At 41.5% G+C, this 13,319-nt stretch overlaps 1 protein-coding gene across 2 annotated transcripts in view; it reads left to right on the top strand.

Moving 5' to 3' along the window:
• The window catches only part of palmdb (palmdelphin b), a 26,348-nt gene extending 14,030 nt beyond the window's left edge, over window positions 1-12,318 (top strand). Inside the window, exons 2-4 of one of the 2 annotated variants that reach the window (XM_005752706.1) lie at window positions 1,295-3,695; window positions 3,779-3,870; window positions 10,192-12,318. In XM_005752706.1, the coding sequence (XP_005752763.1) occupies window positions 1,373-3,695; window positions 3,779-3,870; window positions 10,192-10,275 (2,499 nt within the window). In that variant the 5' untranslated portion in view covers window positions 1,295-1,372 and the 3' untranslated portion in view covers window positions 10,276-12,318. Of the gene's footprint in view, window positions 1-1,294; window positions 3,696-3,778; window positions 3,871-7,056; window positions 7,919-10,191 lie in introns of those variants that run through there. The other variant, XM_005752705.2, reaches the window with a different exon arrangement.
• The last annotated feature ends 1,001 nt before the right edge of the window (window positions 12,319-13,319 follow it).

The raw sequence follows: 13,319 nt of genomic DNA, 5'->3' as shown, positions 1-13,319 counted from the left end.
GTTTAATAAAGCCAACTTAAGTGTTTTAGAGGTATTACTTGTCCCCTCGTGTTTGGGAGAAGTCTGTGGCACACAAGGTATGTTTACTATGTTTAAAGATCTTTTAGAGTGCAGCTCTCTGTGTTTTGACCAGGCCACATGTCTCCTTCTGTCACCTAAAAGTACAGAAATTTTAAAACCTTCTAGTAAACAGGGTCCCAGCTTCTCCTGGGAAAAGTCACCACTGCCAACAGACTAAACTAATTAAGTAGTACAACATGTTACAGAGTTTACATATTTAAAAAAAATAGCACTAATATATAGAAATTGCTCACTGTACCGTATCACCCACAGGATGATCTGGTACTGTAAGGTCATTGAAATAGGATGAGGCCTGATTACTCAACACCTTCTTTTCCATGAGAAGAATTTTAAAATCTGTGTGGCAGAATGGGCCAAAATGACACTGCATGCGACTAGTTTCTCCATACAGCAGGCAGCTTGAAGCTGCCATCATCAACAAAGGCTTTTGTGCAAAAGATTAAATACATTTTAGTAAGCATATATCTTTTCTGTGTGTTATTTCTAATTTTGTTTTAAGAACAGGAAAGTTTGCAGCTTAAATACATGCACAGTTTATGCTATCCTTCAGTGGCAAAGCTAAGAAGCCACTGTTGTGGCTGATAGTTTGAATGTTAATGTATGTAGGAAGTAGCATCCTGGCATTTGTAATGGCAGTACTCACTTTTTCTATTTGTTTAACAAACATATTTACAGACAGACGTGTGCACACAGACACACAAACACACAGGGAGAGTCTTTTGTATTGTGTACATTTCTGTCACACTGTTTATACTTCTTGTCTTTATTATTTGGTTACTTGTGTAACTAAACAGCATATATAGGGCTTGTGGTCTGAACAGGCTACATTTTCCTATGACATTATTTATCAAAAACACTGCAAACAAAACTTGATTTTTTTTTGACAGATAAAGCTGCAACACAAGATTTCAGACACATTTCCTGTTGCAGCAGCAATCAGCCCCTACAAAGCTTACTTAAAGTGTGTGGTGGTACCCAGACCCAGTCCTTACATAAGGGTAGACACAATAGACAAAAAATACTCTCTAATTTAGCTGTTTTTTATACGCTGCCTGTCTTTCTGCACTGAATGACAGAGGAAACAGAGGAATGAACTCCAAAACACACACACACACCTATATATGTGTGCGTGTGTGTGTGTTTAAAACAAACAAACAGCAATTCTCCGTTCTAAAAACCAAATCTTTCCTTCTCTTATTCTCTTTTCTCTCAGAGGGCTACCTCAGTGGATAGAGAGGCAGATGGAAAGGAACTGAAGAAAGGTTGCAGCACAGCTGAGGATCACAACTCCATGTCCATCACCATGGAAACAGCAGAACAATCAGCCTTGGAGATGGATTGTGAAGTGGATGTTGGCATGGCTGATTCACCTGAGCAACAGGATTTTATTGCAGATGATGAGCTTGTTTGTTCAGCGACACCGCCATTAGTCCCAGAGTCTCCGTTGGAAAAGGTAACGCTCGACACTTTATTAACTGACATGCCACGCAGCAGAGACGCAAATGACAAGCTTGACTGCTCTGACCCCAACGTCTGCACTGAAACAGCTTGTCAGAATCAAAAAGAAGCTTTGGTTTTGGAGCCGGGCTGTGAAGAGCTCAGCAGGAATGAATCAGTCACCTCATCTGTGTCCGACCCACTCTCCAGTGTAGACAGTGTGTGTGAGAATGACCCCCAACATAAGAGGAGGAAAACACCAGAACTAGATCCTGCGCAAGAACAGACCCCTGAGCTAGAACAAGATGCTGTACCAGTGCAACGCCCAGAGCCTGGTGAAGATCCTGAGGAACTACGTTTTGAACTAGAGCAATACCCTGAACTAGAGCAATACCCTGAACCGGAGGAATACCCTGAGCCAGAGCCGTTCCCAGAATCAACGCAATTCCCTGAACCAGCGCTAGACCCTGAGCCAGAGCCGTTCCCAGAATCAACGCAATACCCTGAACCGGAGGAATACCCTGAACCAGTGCTAGACCCTGAGCCAGAGCCGTTCCCAGAATCAATGCAATACCCTGAACCGGAGGAATACCCTGAACCAGTGCTAGACCCTGAGCTAGATCAGTATCCTGAGCCAGAGCCTGGGGCTGTTGACAATTATCTGCATTCTGAACAAGATGGCTATCTAAATCTGGAAATATATAAAGACCCAGAGGCCCAAGAACTCATATTTGAACCATCCGTCACAGAGGAGTCTATGTTAGCACAGTGCATTAGAGAAGAAGCTATGTCAGACGTCTCCACCGAATCCTGCCATGAACCTGGTCCTGACGAAATGGAAGAATGCCTGAGAGTTGAGATTGCAGCAGTATCTTCAGATAGTGAGACGGATGAAAAATGGAGAACAATATTCTCCTCTTCTATTAATAAAGAAGATGATGATTCATACTTGGATAGTCTTCAGTTGAGTGCCCAGGGGCTCTTTGTACAAAAAGCTGAGATGACAGGTGCTGAAGACCAAGACAGCAACGCTTTTCATGAAGTGTGTTTTGAGGTCCCGCAAGTGGAAGACGTTCTGGAACAGCCCGAGGTTAACGTTCCTTTTCCCAGCCCTTCACAAGAGGTTAAATATAACCCGTTAGGCCTTCAAGGCTTGTCTAAAATATCTGAAGATGAGAGTGAGAATGGTAAAGATGCCAATTATAACCACATCACTCACCAACCGCACATCAGTGTAGATGCAGTCAAGAAGCTACCTAAAGACTTCTGTGTGATACAGGAAACCAAGAGCGAGAATGTTAGTACAGAGCACGTGGACTTCCAGCTGGCTCGTAAACAGTGGCGGGAAATGGAGGAACAAACCAAAAACAAGGTAGTCTTACCTACAACCAAGCAGCTGAGCTTCCACGGCAGCCACAGCTTCATGTATACTCCAGTACGCAACATTGACCGACCTCACAAGAAAGCACAGGATCTGGAAAACTTAGATCTGGTTGGGGAGTATCCTCACACCCAATTCAGCCCCTGCTCAGAGGATTCTGGTTTGGATGATTCCAGTTACAGGTCCCCTTATGATGATCCAGAAGCAGTTGAAAGGGATATTCGCATATCACTGGAGAGGGAAGAAAATTTCAAAAGGGAGAGGGGCCTTTCCAGGATGGGCAAATCTACTGATTGTGCACCATCAAGAAGTATCCCTAGATCAATAAGCACTCCACTGACGCCGTCATTCATCATCACCTCCTCACCTACCAAGGAACCATTCAAACATGAAATGTCAGCGAACAATGTAATTATTCTGGACCCTAGCAATGATTTTACCTCTAGTCCCAGGCATGTTAAAGACAACATGAAAGCTCAGTCTAGTGAGTGGCACTCCAAAGAGACCAGCTCCAGTGTCATCATCCTGGAGACGTCCAATTTGATTATTCGCAGTGCCTCTGAGTTCTCTCTCAGTAAAGCATGTGAGCAGCCCCAGGAAAAAATGTTCCTGAACAACCCATTTTTCAAACTACGTTCGAGAAGCACAATATCCTTGGTGGATGAAGAGATCAAGATGGTAAAGCAGAGGGAGGATGAGCTGAAGAAGGAGAGGGAAAATCTGTATGCCAAAGACAGGTTCTGTGCAGAAAGAGTATTGTCAAATCGCATGGAAACGTTGACCTTTAATAACTCAGGTATGCTAGCATGATATTCACCATATTTTTCCCTCCATTTGCCTATGTTAATGCTACTTATCAATTGTGGTGTTTCTTATTAGTTGATGTTCCTGTGAAATGCAAGTCGTCTCCATCTTCACCAATGAAAACCACCCACAGGATGGATCGTGCTGCTCTATCGTGTGATCACAGAGTGAGTTCTTGATAAAACATCTTTGAATTTCTTTGTCATCAACCAAAACATGCAATTTCATGCTTTGCATTTCATATTTATACTGTCATTATGAAACCTGAGACTTGATAAATAAGCTCAAACATAATGTGCTCATTGTCTCATTTATAGTGTAAATAAGATATGAGGTGATTGTTTGTGTGTTTTCATAAATACAAATTTTTTCATGGTTAATTCCGGCATTTACTAGTAATTTGTGTGACCTCATCTAACGTGAGGACTATTTTTGCCTTATAAACATTTATAAATAAATGTAATGTCTCTGGCCTGTGTCCAGACATGTTGACACCGCTGCAAGTGATGTCGCACAGAAGGAGCAGCAAGTTCAATCTGTGTCTCTGGGAATAAAGGGGGTTGGTATCCTAGGGAGATCTCAACAGAAGACAAAACTGTGCAGATGAGGTGTGAGACATGTGTACATACTCCACCCAGACAAGATATGATGACCGAGTTGATGGATTGTTGGAAGTGAAGCAGTGAAGCGTAGCCTCCAGCTCCTGATCCAACCCTTCTGTTTGGCTGTTGGTCTGGGGATGATATCTGGAACTGAGACTGACCCGGGCTCTGTCATGTTCAGTCTCTTCAGAAGGAATTACAGGAGAAATATATGTAATTTAAAAAGATTTAATTTGCTTCGGCAGTTGGAATTACAAGTTGGACTGGACCTCCATGTGAACACAGCCACCTGTCTTCACACAAAGGACGGCCCTGGATCGGGCCGTATCGTTTTTATAACCCAACAATAACACACTATTATTATAACTGTCTTCTTCCCCGAACCATCCTGATGTCTCCATTTGGCCTTCTCCTCACTCACGACCCTCATTATCTGCTTCTTTTCCTGGAATGACAAGACAGAAAAGAAAACACCTCCCTGCCTAGCCTTGATCATTTTAATAATATCCTACTACTGTTTCTATTTAACTCTCTTCGGCCTAGCAAATATCCTTCTAACCATTATCTAGTGTGATGTGTAAGCATGTAGCAAAACCCTCTGCTTCCCGTCAGTTCTCAATATTTGGACTGACAAGCAGTCTGTCTGTACTTAGTGCTGTCTAACTACACAGTCACACTCCGGTGGATGCATCGGAGAGAAACTTGGGGTTAGCATCTTGCCCAAGGATACTTGGCATGCAGACTGGAGGAGCCTGGGATCAAACCGCCAACCTTCCGATCAGTAAGTGACCTGCTCTACCTCCTGAGCCACATCCACCCCAAGCCACCCCTGAACAACGTTTTAGATCCTCAAAACATGGAGCGCCAACTTGTTTTTGAGCACATTGCGTTGTGTATATAAAAATAATAAAAACAGCTTTAATTAATCATTTTAAACTATAGCAGCTCCCAATGCAGAACAGAAGGACTTCCACACCTGTGAAGTAAACTGAGGACCTCGATCAGACAGGATCTGGAATTCCGTGGAGTCGGAAAACATGATCTGTCAATAGTTTAGCTGTCTCAACAGCTGATGGCAGTTTGTCCAATGCTAAAGGTGGGCTGAATTAGAAATCCTATCAACACTGGTGAGTATTACAGTTTTTCCCGAGGAAGCGGGGAGACCAGTAACAAAATCTATGTGGAGCAGAGTCTCTGTGGAATGGCTAGTGGTTGGAGCAACCCGAAAAAGCACTGGTTATGGTGTTTATTGCAGGCAAGCTACTACGTACTCTCTCACATCCTTTTCTACCGAATCCACCAAAAGTGACAGCGAAGCAAACATATGGTCCTACTCATCCCAGGATGAATGGAAAAATGGAAGGTATGGATCCAGTGGAGTACTGTGGCACATGTAGAGGTGGGTACAAACTGGCAACCAGGCGGGCCAGTGCCTGGGTTAGGCTTCTCCTGAAGGGCCTGCTGGATCGTGTCCTTGATTCTCCAGGTTACTGCACCCACCCTGCAGGAACCAGGGAGGATGTAGCCAGGCTCAGCAGTACTAGTGTTGGTGGCGAACTGGCGGGAGAGAGCGTTTGACATTTCTGGACCTTGAACGATAGGAGTTAAAGTTAAAACGTGCAAAAAATAGTGACCAGTGAGCCTTGACGGGCGTTCAGTCTCTTGGCTGTTCTCAAATAGGTTAAGTTCTTGTGATCTGATTCAGCTTCAGGTGGCCAAGTGAACAAAACCTTTGCGGCCATGAGGTAAGTTACAGGTGTCTTGATGCATGCTCAACCAACCTGGTGAGTAAGTGACTTCTTCAGTCTCAGCTGACTGCAGGTTTCCCCAATCTTATAAACAGGACATGTGCATAATGACTGAAACCAGCCCACTGAGGAACAATGGGCTGGAAGGTCACTTCCTTCATCATAATTATGCGAATTCTCATGACCATTGATCAACAACCACTGATCAAAGCCCACTGATCAATGGCCATGAGTACCACTCACAGAGAGTTGGGGATTAGCTGCAATCACAGCATTGTAAGATGGTGACAGATGTGCCAGTGGTTGTTGAGTCATGAGAATTTGCATAATTATGATGAAGGAACTGACCTCCCAGTCCATTGTTCCTTCAGTGGGCTGGTTTCAGTCATTATGCAAAAGTACTGTTTATAAGATTGAAACCTGCAGTCAGCTGAGACTGAAGAAGTCACTTGGATGAGTGAGAAACGTTTCTCCCACAAAACACTACGTCCAGATGAACAGAATCAACCTTTTGGAGATAAGTTACAGGTGCTGCTACCTGACTGTTGTTGTGGATAAAATGGGAAACGTCTGTACAAGTTTGCAAACCCAAGGAACTGTTGAAGGTGCCTGCGAGTGGAAGGAGTGGGCCATTCAGCGACTGCTCAGATTTTGGCAGGGTCCGTCTTCACCTGCCCCTCTGCCAGAAATTAGTCCAGAAAAATGATGGATGGTGAATGCAACTTGCACTTCTCTGCTTTACATACAGCAGCCACTGAAATACCGTGTGAAAGCGGATTCAATTATCTGGGAGATCCTTGGAAAAAATGTCATTGAGGTGGACAAACACGAAAAGGTTTAGGAAATCTCTGAGAATGTTATTCACTAGTGCCTGAAAAAGTGCTGATGCATTTGTAAGACTGAAAGGCATGACTTGGTATTCAAAGTGACCCAGTGGGGAATTAAAGGCTCTCTTCCATTCATTCCCATATCTGATGTGGACTAAATGGTAGGTGTTTTTCAGGTCCAGTTTTGTGAAGATGGTGGCACCATGGATGGGTTCAAAAAGATGATGGGATGGCTGCCAGTGAATCCAGAATATAGAACAGAATGGAAACTAGGACCAGAGGAGGTGGCGCGGGGACCGGGATCGGAGACTAATGAAAATAGTTGGGCTGAGACTTGAGACTCCTTTCAGCCCTCTCTCCCTCAGGCCATTTTCAATCCTAAGAGAGAGCGAGAGACCAGATCCTCGAAGGACTCAGGCATCTTGGGAGGCTAAGTTGTCCCACATCTGATCATTCAGGCCTTGAAGGAAAATACCCTGAAGGGCGCGATCGGGTCAGCCTGCCTCAGCTGGCGTGGTGTGCAAATTGATCACAAATTCCATGACGCTTCATGAGAAGGGTTGCAAAGAAAGCTGTAGGCACAAGGAGACAAGGTAAGTATGCAACAATCAACAGCTAAATCACAAGGAAATAGAGCCATGTTGTCACCATGAGTCGCTGATGGACTGGAGAAGAAGAGATGACCTCACCGGGCTTAAATGCAGCCACGCTGATCGTCACTGAATGAAACAGGTGAGTGTCCAAGCTCCTGCCCAGGATCCGGGAAAACACAGGAGGAGACGGAAAAACACTGGCCGTTCACACCGACATCATGTGCCTCATCACCTGAGCCAAGGTGCAAGAATTCCTCCGTCTAACCTCACAGTATAATAAAAACACCATGTTTGTAGCCAAAAAGGGAGGTGCACTGTTATTGTAAACTCAACACATTATTACACTAAGAATTCTACACTCCTCAGTGACAACGGCACCTATGAAGCCCACACTACAGTTTGTTTTTGCCTTGTTTTCCACAAAATTGACACCAGATGTTTTGGTTTTTATTCTTTCTCATATTTCTAGTATTTTTTTCTTCTCTGTCCTAATTTTACCAGATAAAGAACTGAAGGCTCTGTTCCTCTTACATGTCAGTATTCTGGAAACCTCGAATGGGAATGTTTGTACCTGCCAATACATTTGTCTTTGTTCTGTATCTCTATGTGCATCATTTGTGTGTTGTTTCTGTTGTGAATAGAGCTGAGACTTGTTGTACTTGAGGTACTTTAATTTTCATTTATAAATGCTTTATAAGGCAAAAAAAAATAGTCATCACTTTAAATTTAGGATATTTAATTAATTCCTTAATTGTCTTTTATTAATTCATTTAATGAAGTTAGTTAAGCACACAGAATGCTTAACCAACAACTATTTACTGCTTGAATTAGCCATGAATCACAGTAAGAAATGACAAATCACTTATTTGGACTTGTTAAATGATACTATGCACATGTTCTACTGTATATGAGCTGATTAACCAGGAGAGGTTAATACGCTTCTGGCGACTTTATAAATGAGGAATTAAGCGCTCACTGAGGAGGGACATTATTAAACTTCAAAGTCTAATCTTTTTTTCACAGGACTGTAGTCTACTGTGCAGTCCTGTGAAAAACACGACTGCAACAACTATGTTGTGATTTAAAAGCATGTGGAGCCACGTTTAGCAGCGATAACTTGAAGTATTTGTTTTCAGTGATCATGTCCATGATCTCAGCTGTGATCACGAGCTGAGGGGAGCAACGTAGATTTGATAGGTAAACTGACAGCTTCACTTTTATGCTCAGCAGAGTGTCTGTTAGTCACATACTCTGCTCTCACACCCTCGTTTGTGAACACAAACCCAACAGACTCCTCCACTCGGGGCAGCAACTCGTTCTGAAGCTGGAGTGGGCGCTCCACCCTTTTCCAGCTGGCAGCTTCTCATTCATGTCACCTTACACTGAGCTGTGCAGCTACTTCAGTGCAAGGCTGGAGGCAGAATTTAATCATGAGGCCACTAAAGAGGAGACACCTCACCAAGTGGCTCCTGTATCAGTTCACATGACACAGATCTCATCCCTGGTGTTTGCACCCAACTACAAGTAGCTGGTCTCTGCTCATGGATATGCCCACAACAATGCTGTTGTCTGGAAACATCCCTCTCTCAGGAAAGCCGCAGAGCTCAATGGCCATGACGACAGAGTTCGGAGTTTGACTCTCAGTCCGGGCTGCTCTGATATTCCTTCCATAAAAACTATAATCAGAATTTGTGACCAAGAGCAGCCTTGTCAGAGTCCGACACCCACCAGAAACAATTTTATTATTTTTATTTTATTATAAACAGATACTAAAGCTTCTGCGTAGATTATTTGTTCGTGTAAATGGAGAGTCCTCATGCAATAAACGTTAACTATGGAGTTCCACAGGGTTCAGTGTTAGAGTCATTTCTATTTACATTATACTTGCTTCCATTCAAATATTATTGGGATTAATACTGGAATCTGTGAGTGTTCAGAAATGGCTCCAAAAGATCTTCTGTTGAAATCTACAATTCTCCTTCCCAGATTTTCACTGAGATGAATTTTATTGTGAATGTTGGTTATTCTAGTGAGTGCTGCTGAACAAATCCAAAGAAAATATTACTCTGACATTCAAATGCACACTCCTGATCACAGGGGTATATTTTATGGCTTTGTTTGTTACAATAGTCTTTATTTTAGGCAGAAAAAACAGACTTGCTTATTCAGGAAACCTTTTACATCCTTTTCCTTTGTGGTGAAATACTTTTACTAGGACATTTCGCCCTCCACACAATTTATTGTAGCAGCCAAAACTACAAGCTTTATAAAATAAACTCTACTTCATGCACCCGGCTGTATCATATTTGATGTCCAATTTTCACCATGAATTTAGTCAAAGTTAGTATGCCATGCACAGTAAAGACATGTCTCTTTAAGACAAATATTTATATTTAAGTAATGCAAGCCATGTTGAATCAGTCTCCCTCTGAAGTCATCTTGCATTATAGTTTCGATGATGATTTGTACATCTGAAAAAAGTATGTGCGTCAAATATAGCAGCAACTGGCGTGACAGGGTTGTACCTCGGAAAGAAAGAAGTCACATCCTGTCTTAACTGACAATAGTTTGAGTCACAATAGAATAACAGAAAGAAAAGGTAGACTGTCATTGCAAAACTTGCTTTTCCCATCTTTATTCTAATAAGCTGAGAAAGCTGGTGGAAGAGGTGGAGGGAGTGGTGTGAATGCAGTAAACCAATTAAGTGTCTTTTGCCAGTTTCCAGAGATCCACACTGGAGGAAGACGCAAGAGTGCCATGGCTTTGCGCTGGGAGGCGGGAGAGTTTACAAAGAATGAATGAAATGCAACAAGTCAAAGGTTCACTGCTGTGTTATTCTCATTCAAGTCAGATGCACTGTTAAAATGGTTTGTTTCATGTTGTGACATAACCTAAATTCTGCTTCGTGTGATGCTTGGGCAAAGAGTGTTTATCCTTACGTTAGTCTGAACAAAGTTTATTGAGCACTGATGGCGGATCTGATAACGCTCAGTTCTGGCCAAGAGGTGCCTATTATGTTTGTGAACACCCAGACGCATTTGACATTTGTTCATTACTTGTGAATAAATACTCATATTTGCTGCTGTTTTAAAGTCTTAATAAGCTACAAAATCTGTAATTGTTTTAGTAAAGTGATGTTTCTTAGACAACTAAAAGCAGTGCCAACATACTTTGTATTTAAACCCTAAACAACTATTTTTCTTCTTATGTTTTGGCTTGTGAAGAAGCACAGAAGGTCCTAAAACTGACAAACAGTGCAGTAAAATAAGAACAGACCTCAGCAGTTTGATATGGCATTGAGTGCATGTCCTGTTAATGCACTACAGTGTTTAGTGGATCCTGGTCTTTTGCTGAAGATTTCCTTCTGTGGGAATAGATTGGATAAAGGATCATTTCATTGTTTGTGCCATGTCAGATGACTGATTGGAGTTAGTCAGTATTAAACCTCCAATAATGTGAGTGTAAAACTGTAAATGGACTGCATTTATAGAGCTCTGTACCTTTATTAACCAAGAATGTGACCCTGAAATGTCTCTGCTGGGAGAAAAGTGCATCAATTGTTCTGTTGTTGGTGGCAAGAATGAGCATAGCAGGCTTCATATAGTCCCAGGCTCTCAGCATCTTAAGGCCCTGTGGATTACTCACAACAAGAGGAACTCACGGTATGGTGGATGCTTCATATGGCTATAGTTACCATCTGTTTGCTTTTCTATTGTTCTGTCATTGCAGTTGATGTGCTTTTCTGCTTTAACACAACTGAATTCTCCAAAAAGGCTCCAATATGTTTCTGTTTCTGCTGTTAGACAAAGGAACATGCATGAAAAACAAGAGACTAGTTAAAAAACCAGCTCAGTCCCTTTAATGCCATTTTCTTTCTCGCTGCTGAAATCATCAGAACAGCAACGTTGTGTGGAAAAACCAGAAGGTGTACATACGCAGACAGCTTTGCCTCAGTTTTATATGATGAATAGATTCGTCTGCCTTTAAAAACATATGAAATTAGACACAAAAAAACTTAGTGTCAAAGGATGAAACGAGAAACAGAATCATAAAACCTGGAAGCACAACAAGGGCTCTGTGAGAACGATGACACAATCTGAACCAGTCCTTCAGTGAAAGCGTTTGTTCTTTCTGCCCCTGACAAATGTATAATACTGTCCACTTTTTGCTAACCTTTGAGACATTATACATGTCAGTCAGATTTTTGATGTTATTGTATGTCTTGATAATGAAAATGTGACATTGGTCAGTGTATATTAACTGTATTTTCATATTATGCTGTTAGTTGCAACTGATATTTAAGCTGGATGAACACAGGAGGAATATCCATGCATCCAACTGAAACAACATAGACATCACTCAGACAATCATATTATAAATGTCAAGATTTTTATGAGACTACATATAAATTTATAATTCCTTTTCAACCCTCCTTGTGGGGGTCAATGAAGCCATGGCCTAGCTCTAAATTACACAGGGTAATTAAAGGTTACTCTAATAATTAACAACTTATTTATTTATTGTTACAGTGGGTTCCTTTACATGAACAAACACACTGATGGTTTTTTAATAAATGTTTCAGCCTCTCTGAAAAACAATTTATACAAATTCAGTGCTTTCACCTAAGAGTCTATTGATCCTAAACAGTTTATTTTTCATTTCAGGTTTGTATGCTTAATTGCTGAAGTATAGCTTACAAAACGTAAGGATTGCTTGCTGATGTTTAAACATTTTGTGTATAGCCTCCTCTGTCGCTTTCAGGGGCTGACTGGGGCTCTATTTGCAGGGGGTTTTCACCGTGTATTCCTCATGCAAAAATAAATAAAGCTATATATGATATATGAAGAACTTTGTCTAGCTTTGTTTGCTGTTCATCAGCCTGTGATGCCTGTTGTGAAAATATGGTTGTGCAAAGGACACAGTAATCCTGCAAGTCACACTCAAAGGTTTATGAATGACAAAAAACAAAAAACAGCTTATCTTCTTTATCATCTGGTGAGTATAAAATGCCATAAATCATTGTGATTCTGTAAGTCCATCAATAATGTCCTCATCTTTTTTGAGATTCACTAAAAAGACTATTTAATTTAAATAACTGCCTCATTTACACCAGAAAATAGATTTTTGTTGTTGTTGTTGTTGCTAGAAATGTTTGTGGGGTTTTTAAAAAAAAATATGTCATGTTTCAAGTTTTTGCTCTTATGTAAAAAAATTCCCAAGAATGGTGACTGAAAGTTTTCATAACTTGTTCATAAGGATCCAAAATGAAGGACCCCAGACTCAGGGAAACACTCAGAGTTGCAGCTTTATTTGCAGATAATTAATAATGCCACTATAGTTGCACATTTCTGTCCCAAGCGTCGAAAAAATAATTCTTCCACTTCTTAATGTGAGCTGTCCAGGTTTATATCTGACTCGTACACACAAAACAAAGCTACCACAGCACGATGTCACGGTCAAAAAACTGTTTGCAGCTACAGCGCGCATCTCCCCCGCTGTGCTGGCTCATTCTAACCACACAAAAGGACAAAACACGGGGCAGAGGCAAAGGAAACGGGAAGGAAAAGAACTAGATGGGGAAACATACATGTGACAGGACAAAATAGAAAAGGAGCTGATGTGAGGAAAACAGGAACACAAAGGAAGGATTAAAGCTGAGGCAACTGGCAACTAAATCTACTATAGTGCAAAAATAAGAAACAACAAAAATACAAAGCAAACCTGGAATCTCCATGACAATAGTGTTTACTGATGTTTTTACTGCTTCCTAAGTCATGTGATTTATTTTTAAGACAACCTCAAAGATCACATTTTGTTTGGATAATTTAAGCAGGTTGGATAGGTTG

Source organism: Pundamilia nyererei, unplaced genomic scaffold (genome assembly GCF_000239375.1).
Source record: "Pundamilia nyererei isolate P.nyererei 1_Seehausen unplaced genomic scaffold, PunNye1.0 scaffold00373, whole genome shotgun sequence".
In the NCBI taxonomy this organism is placed as follows: Eukaryota; Metazoa; Chordata; class Actinopteri; order Cichliformes; family Cichlidae; genus Pundamilia; species Pundamilia nyererei.
Note: the sequence above shows the minus strand (reverse complement) of the source record. Positions and strands in the feature narration are given on the sequence as shown.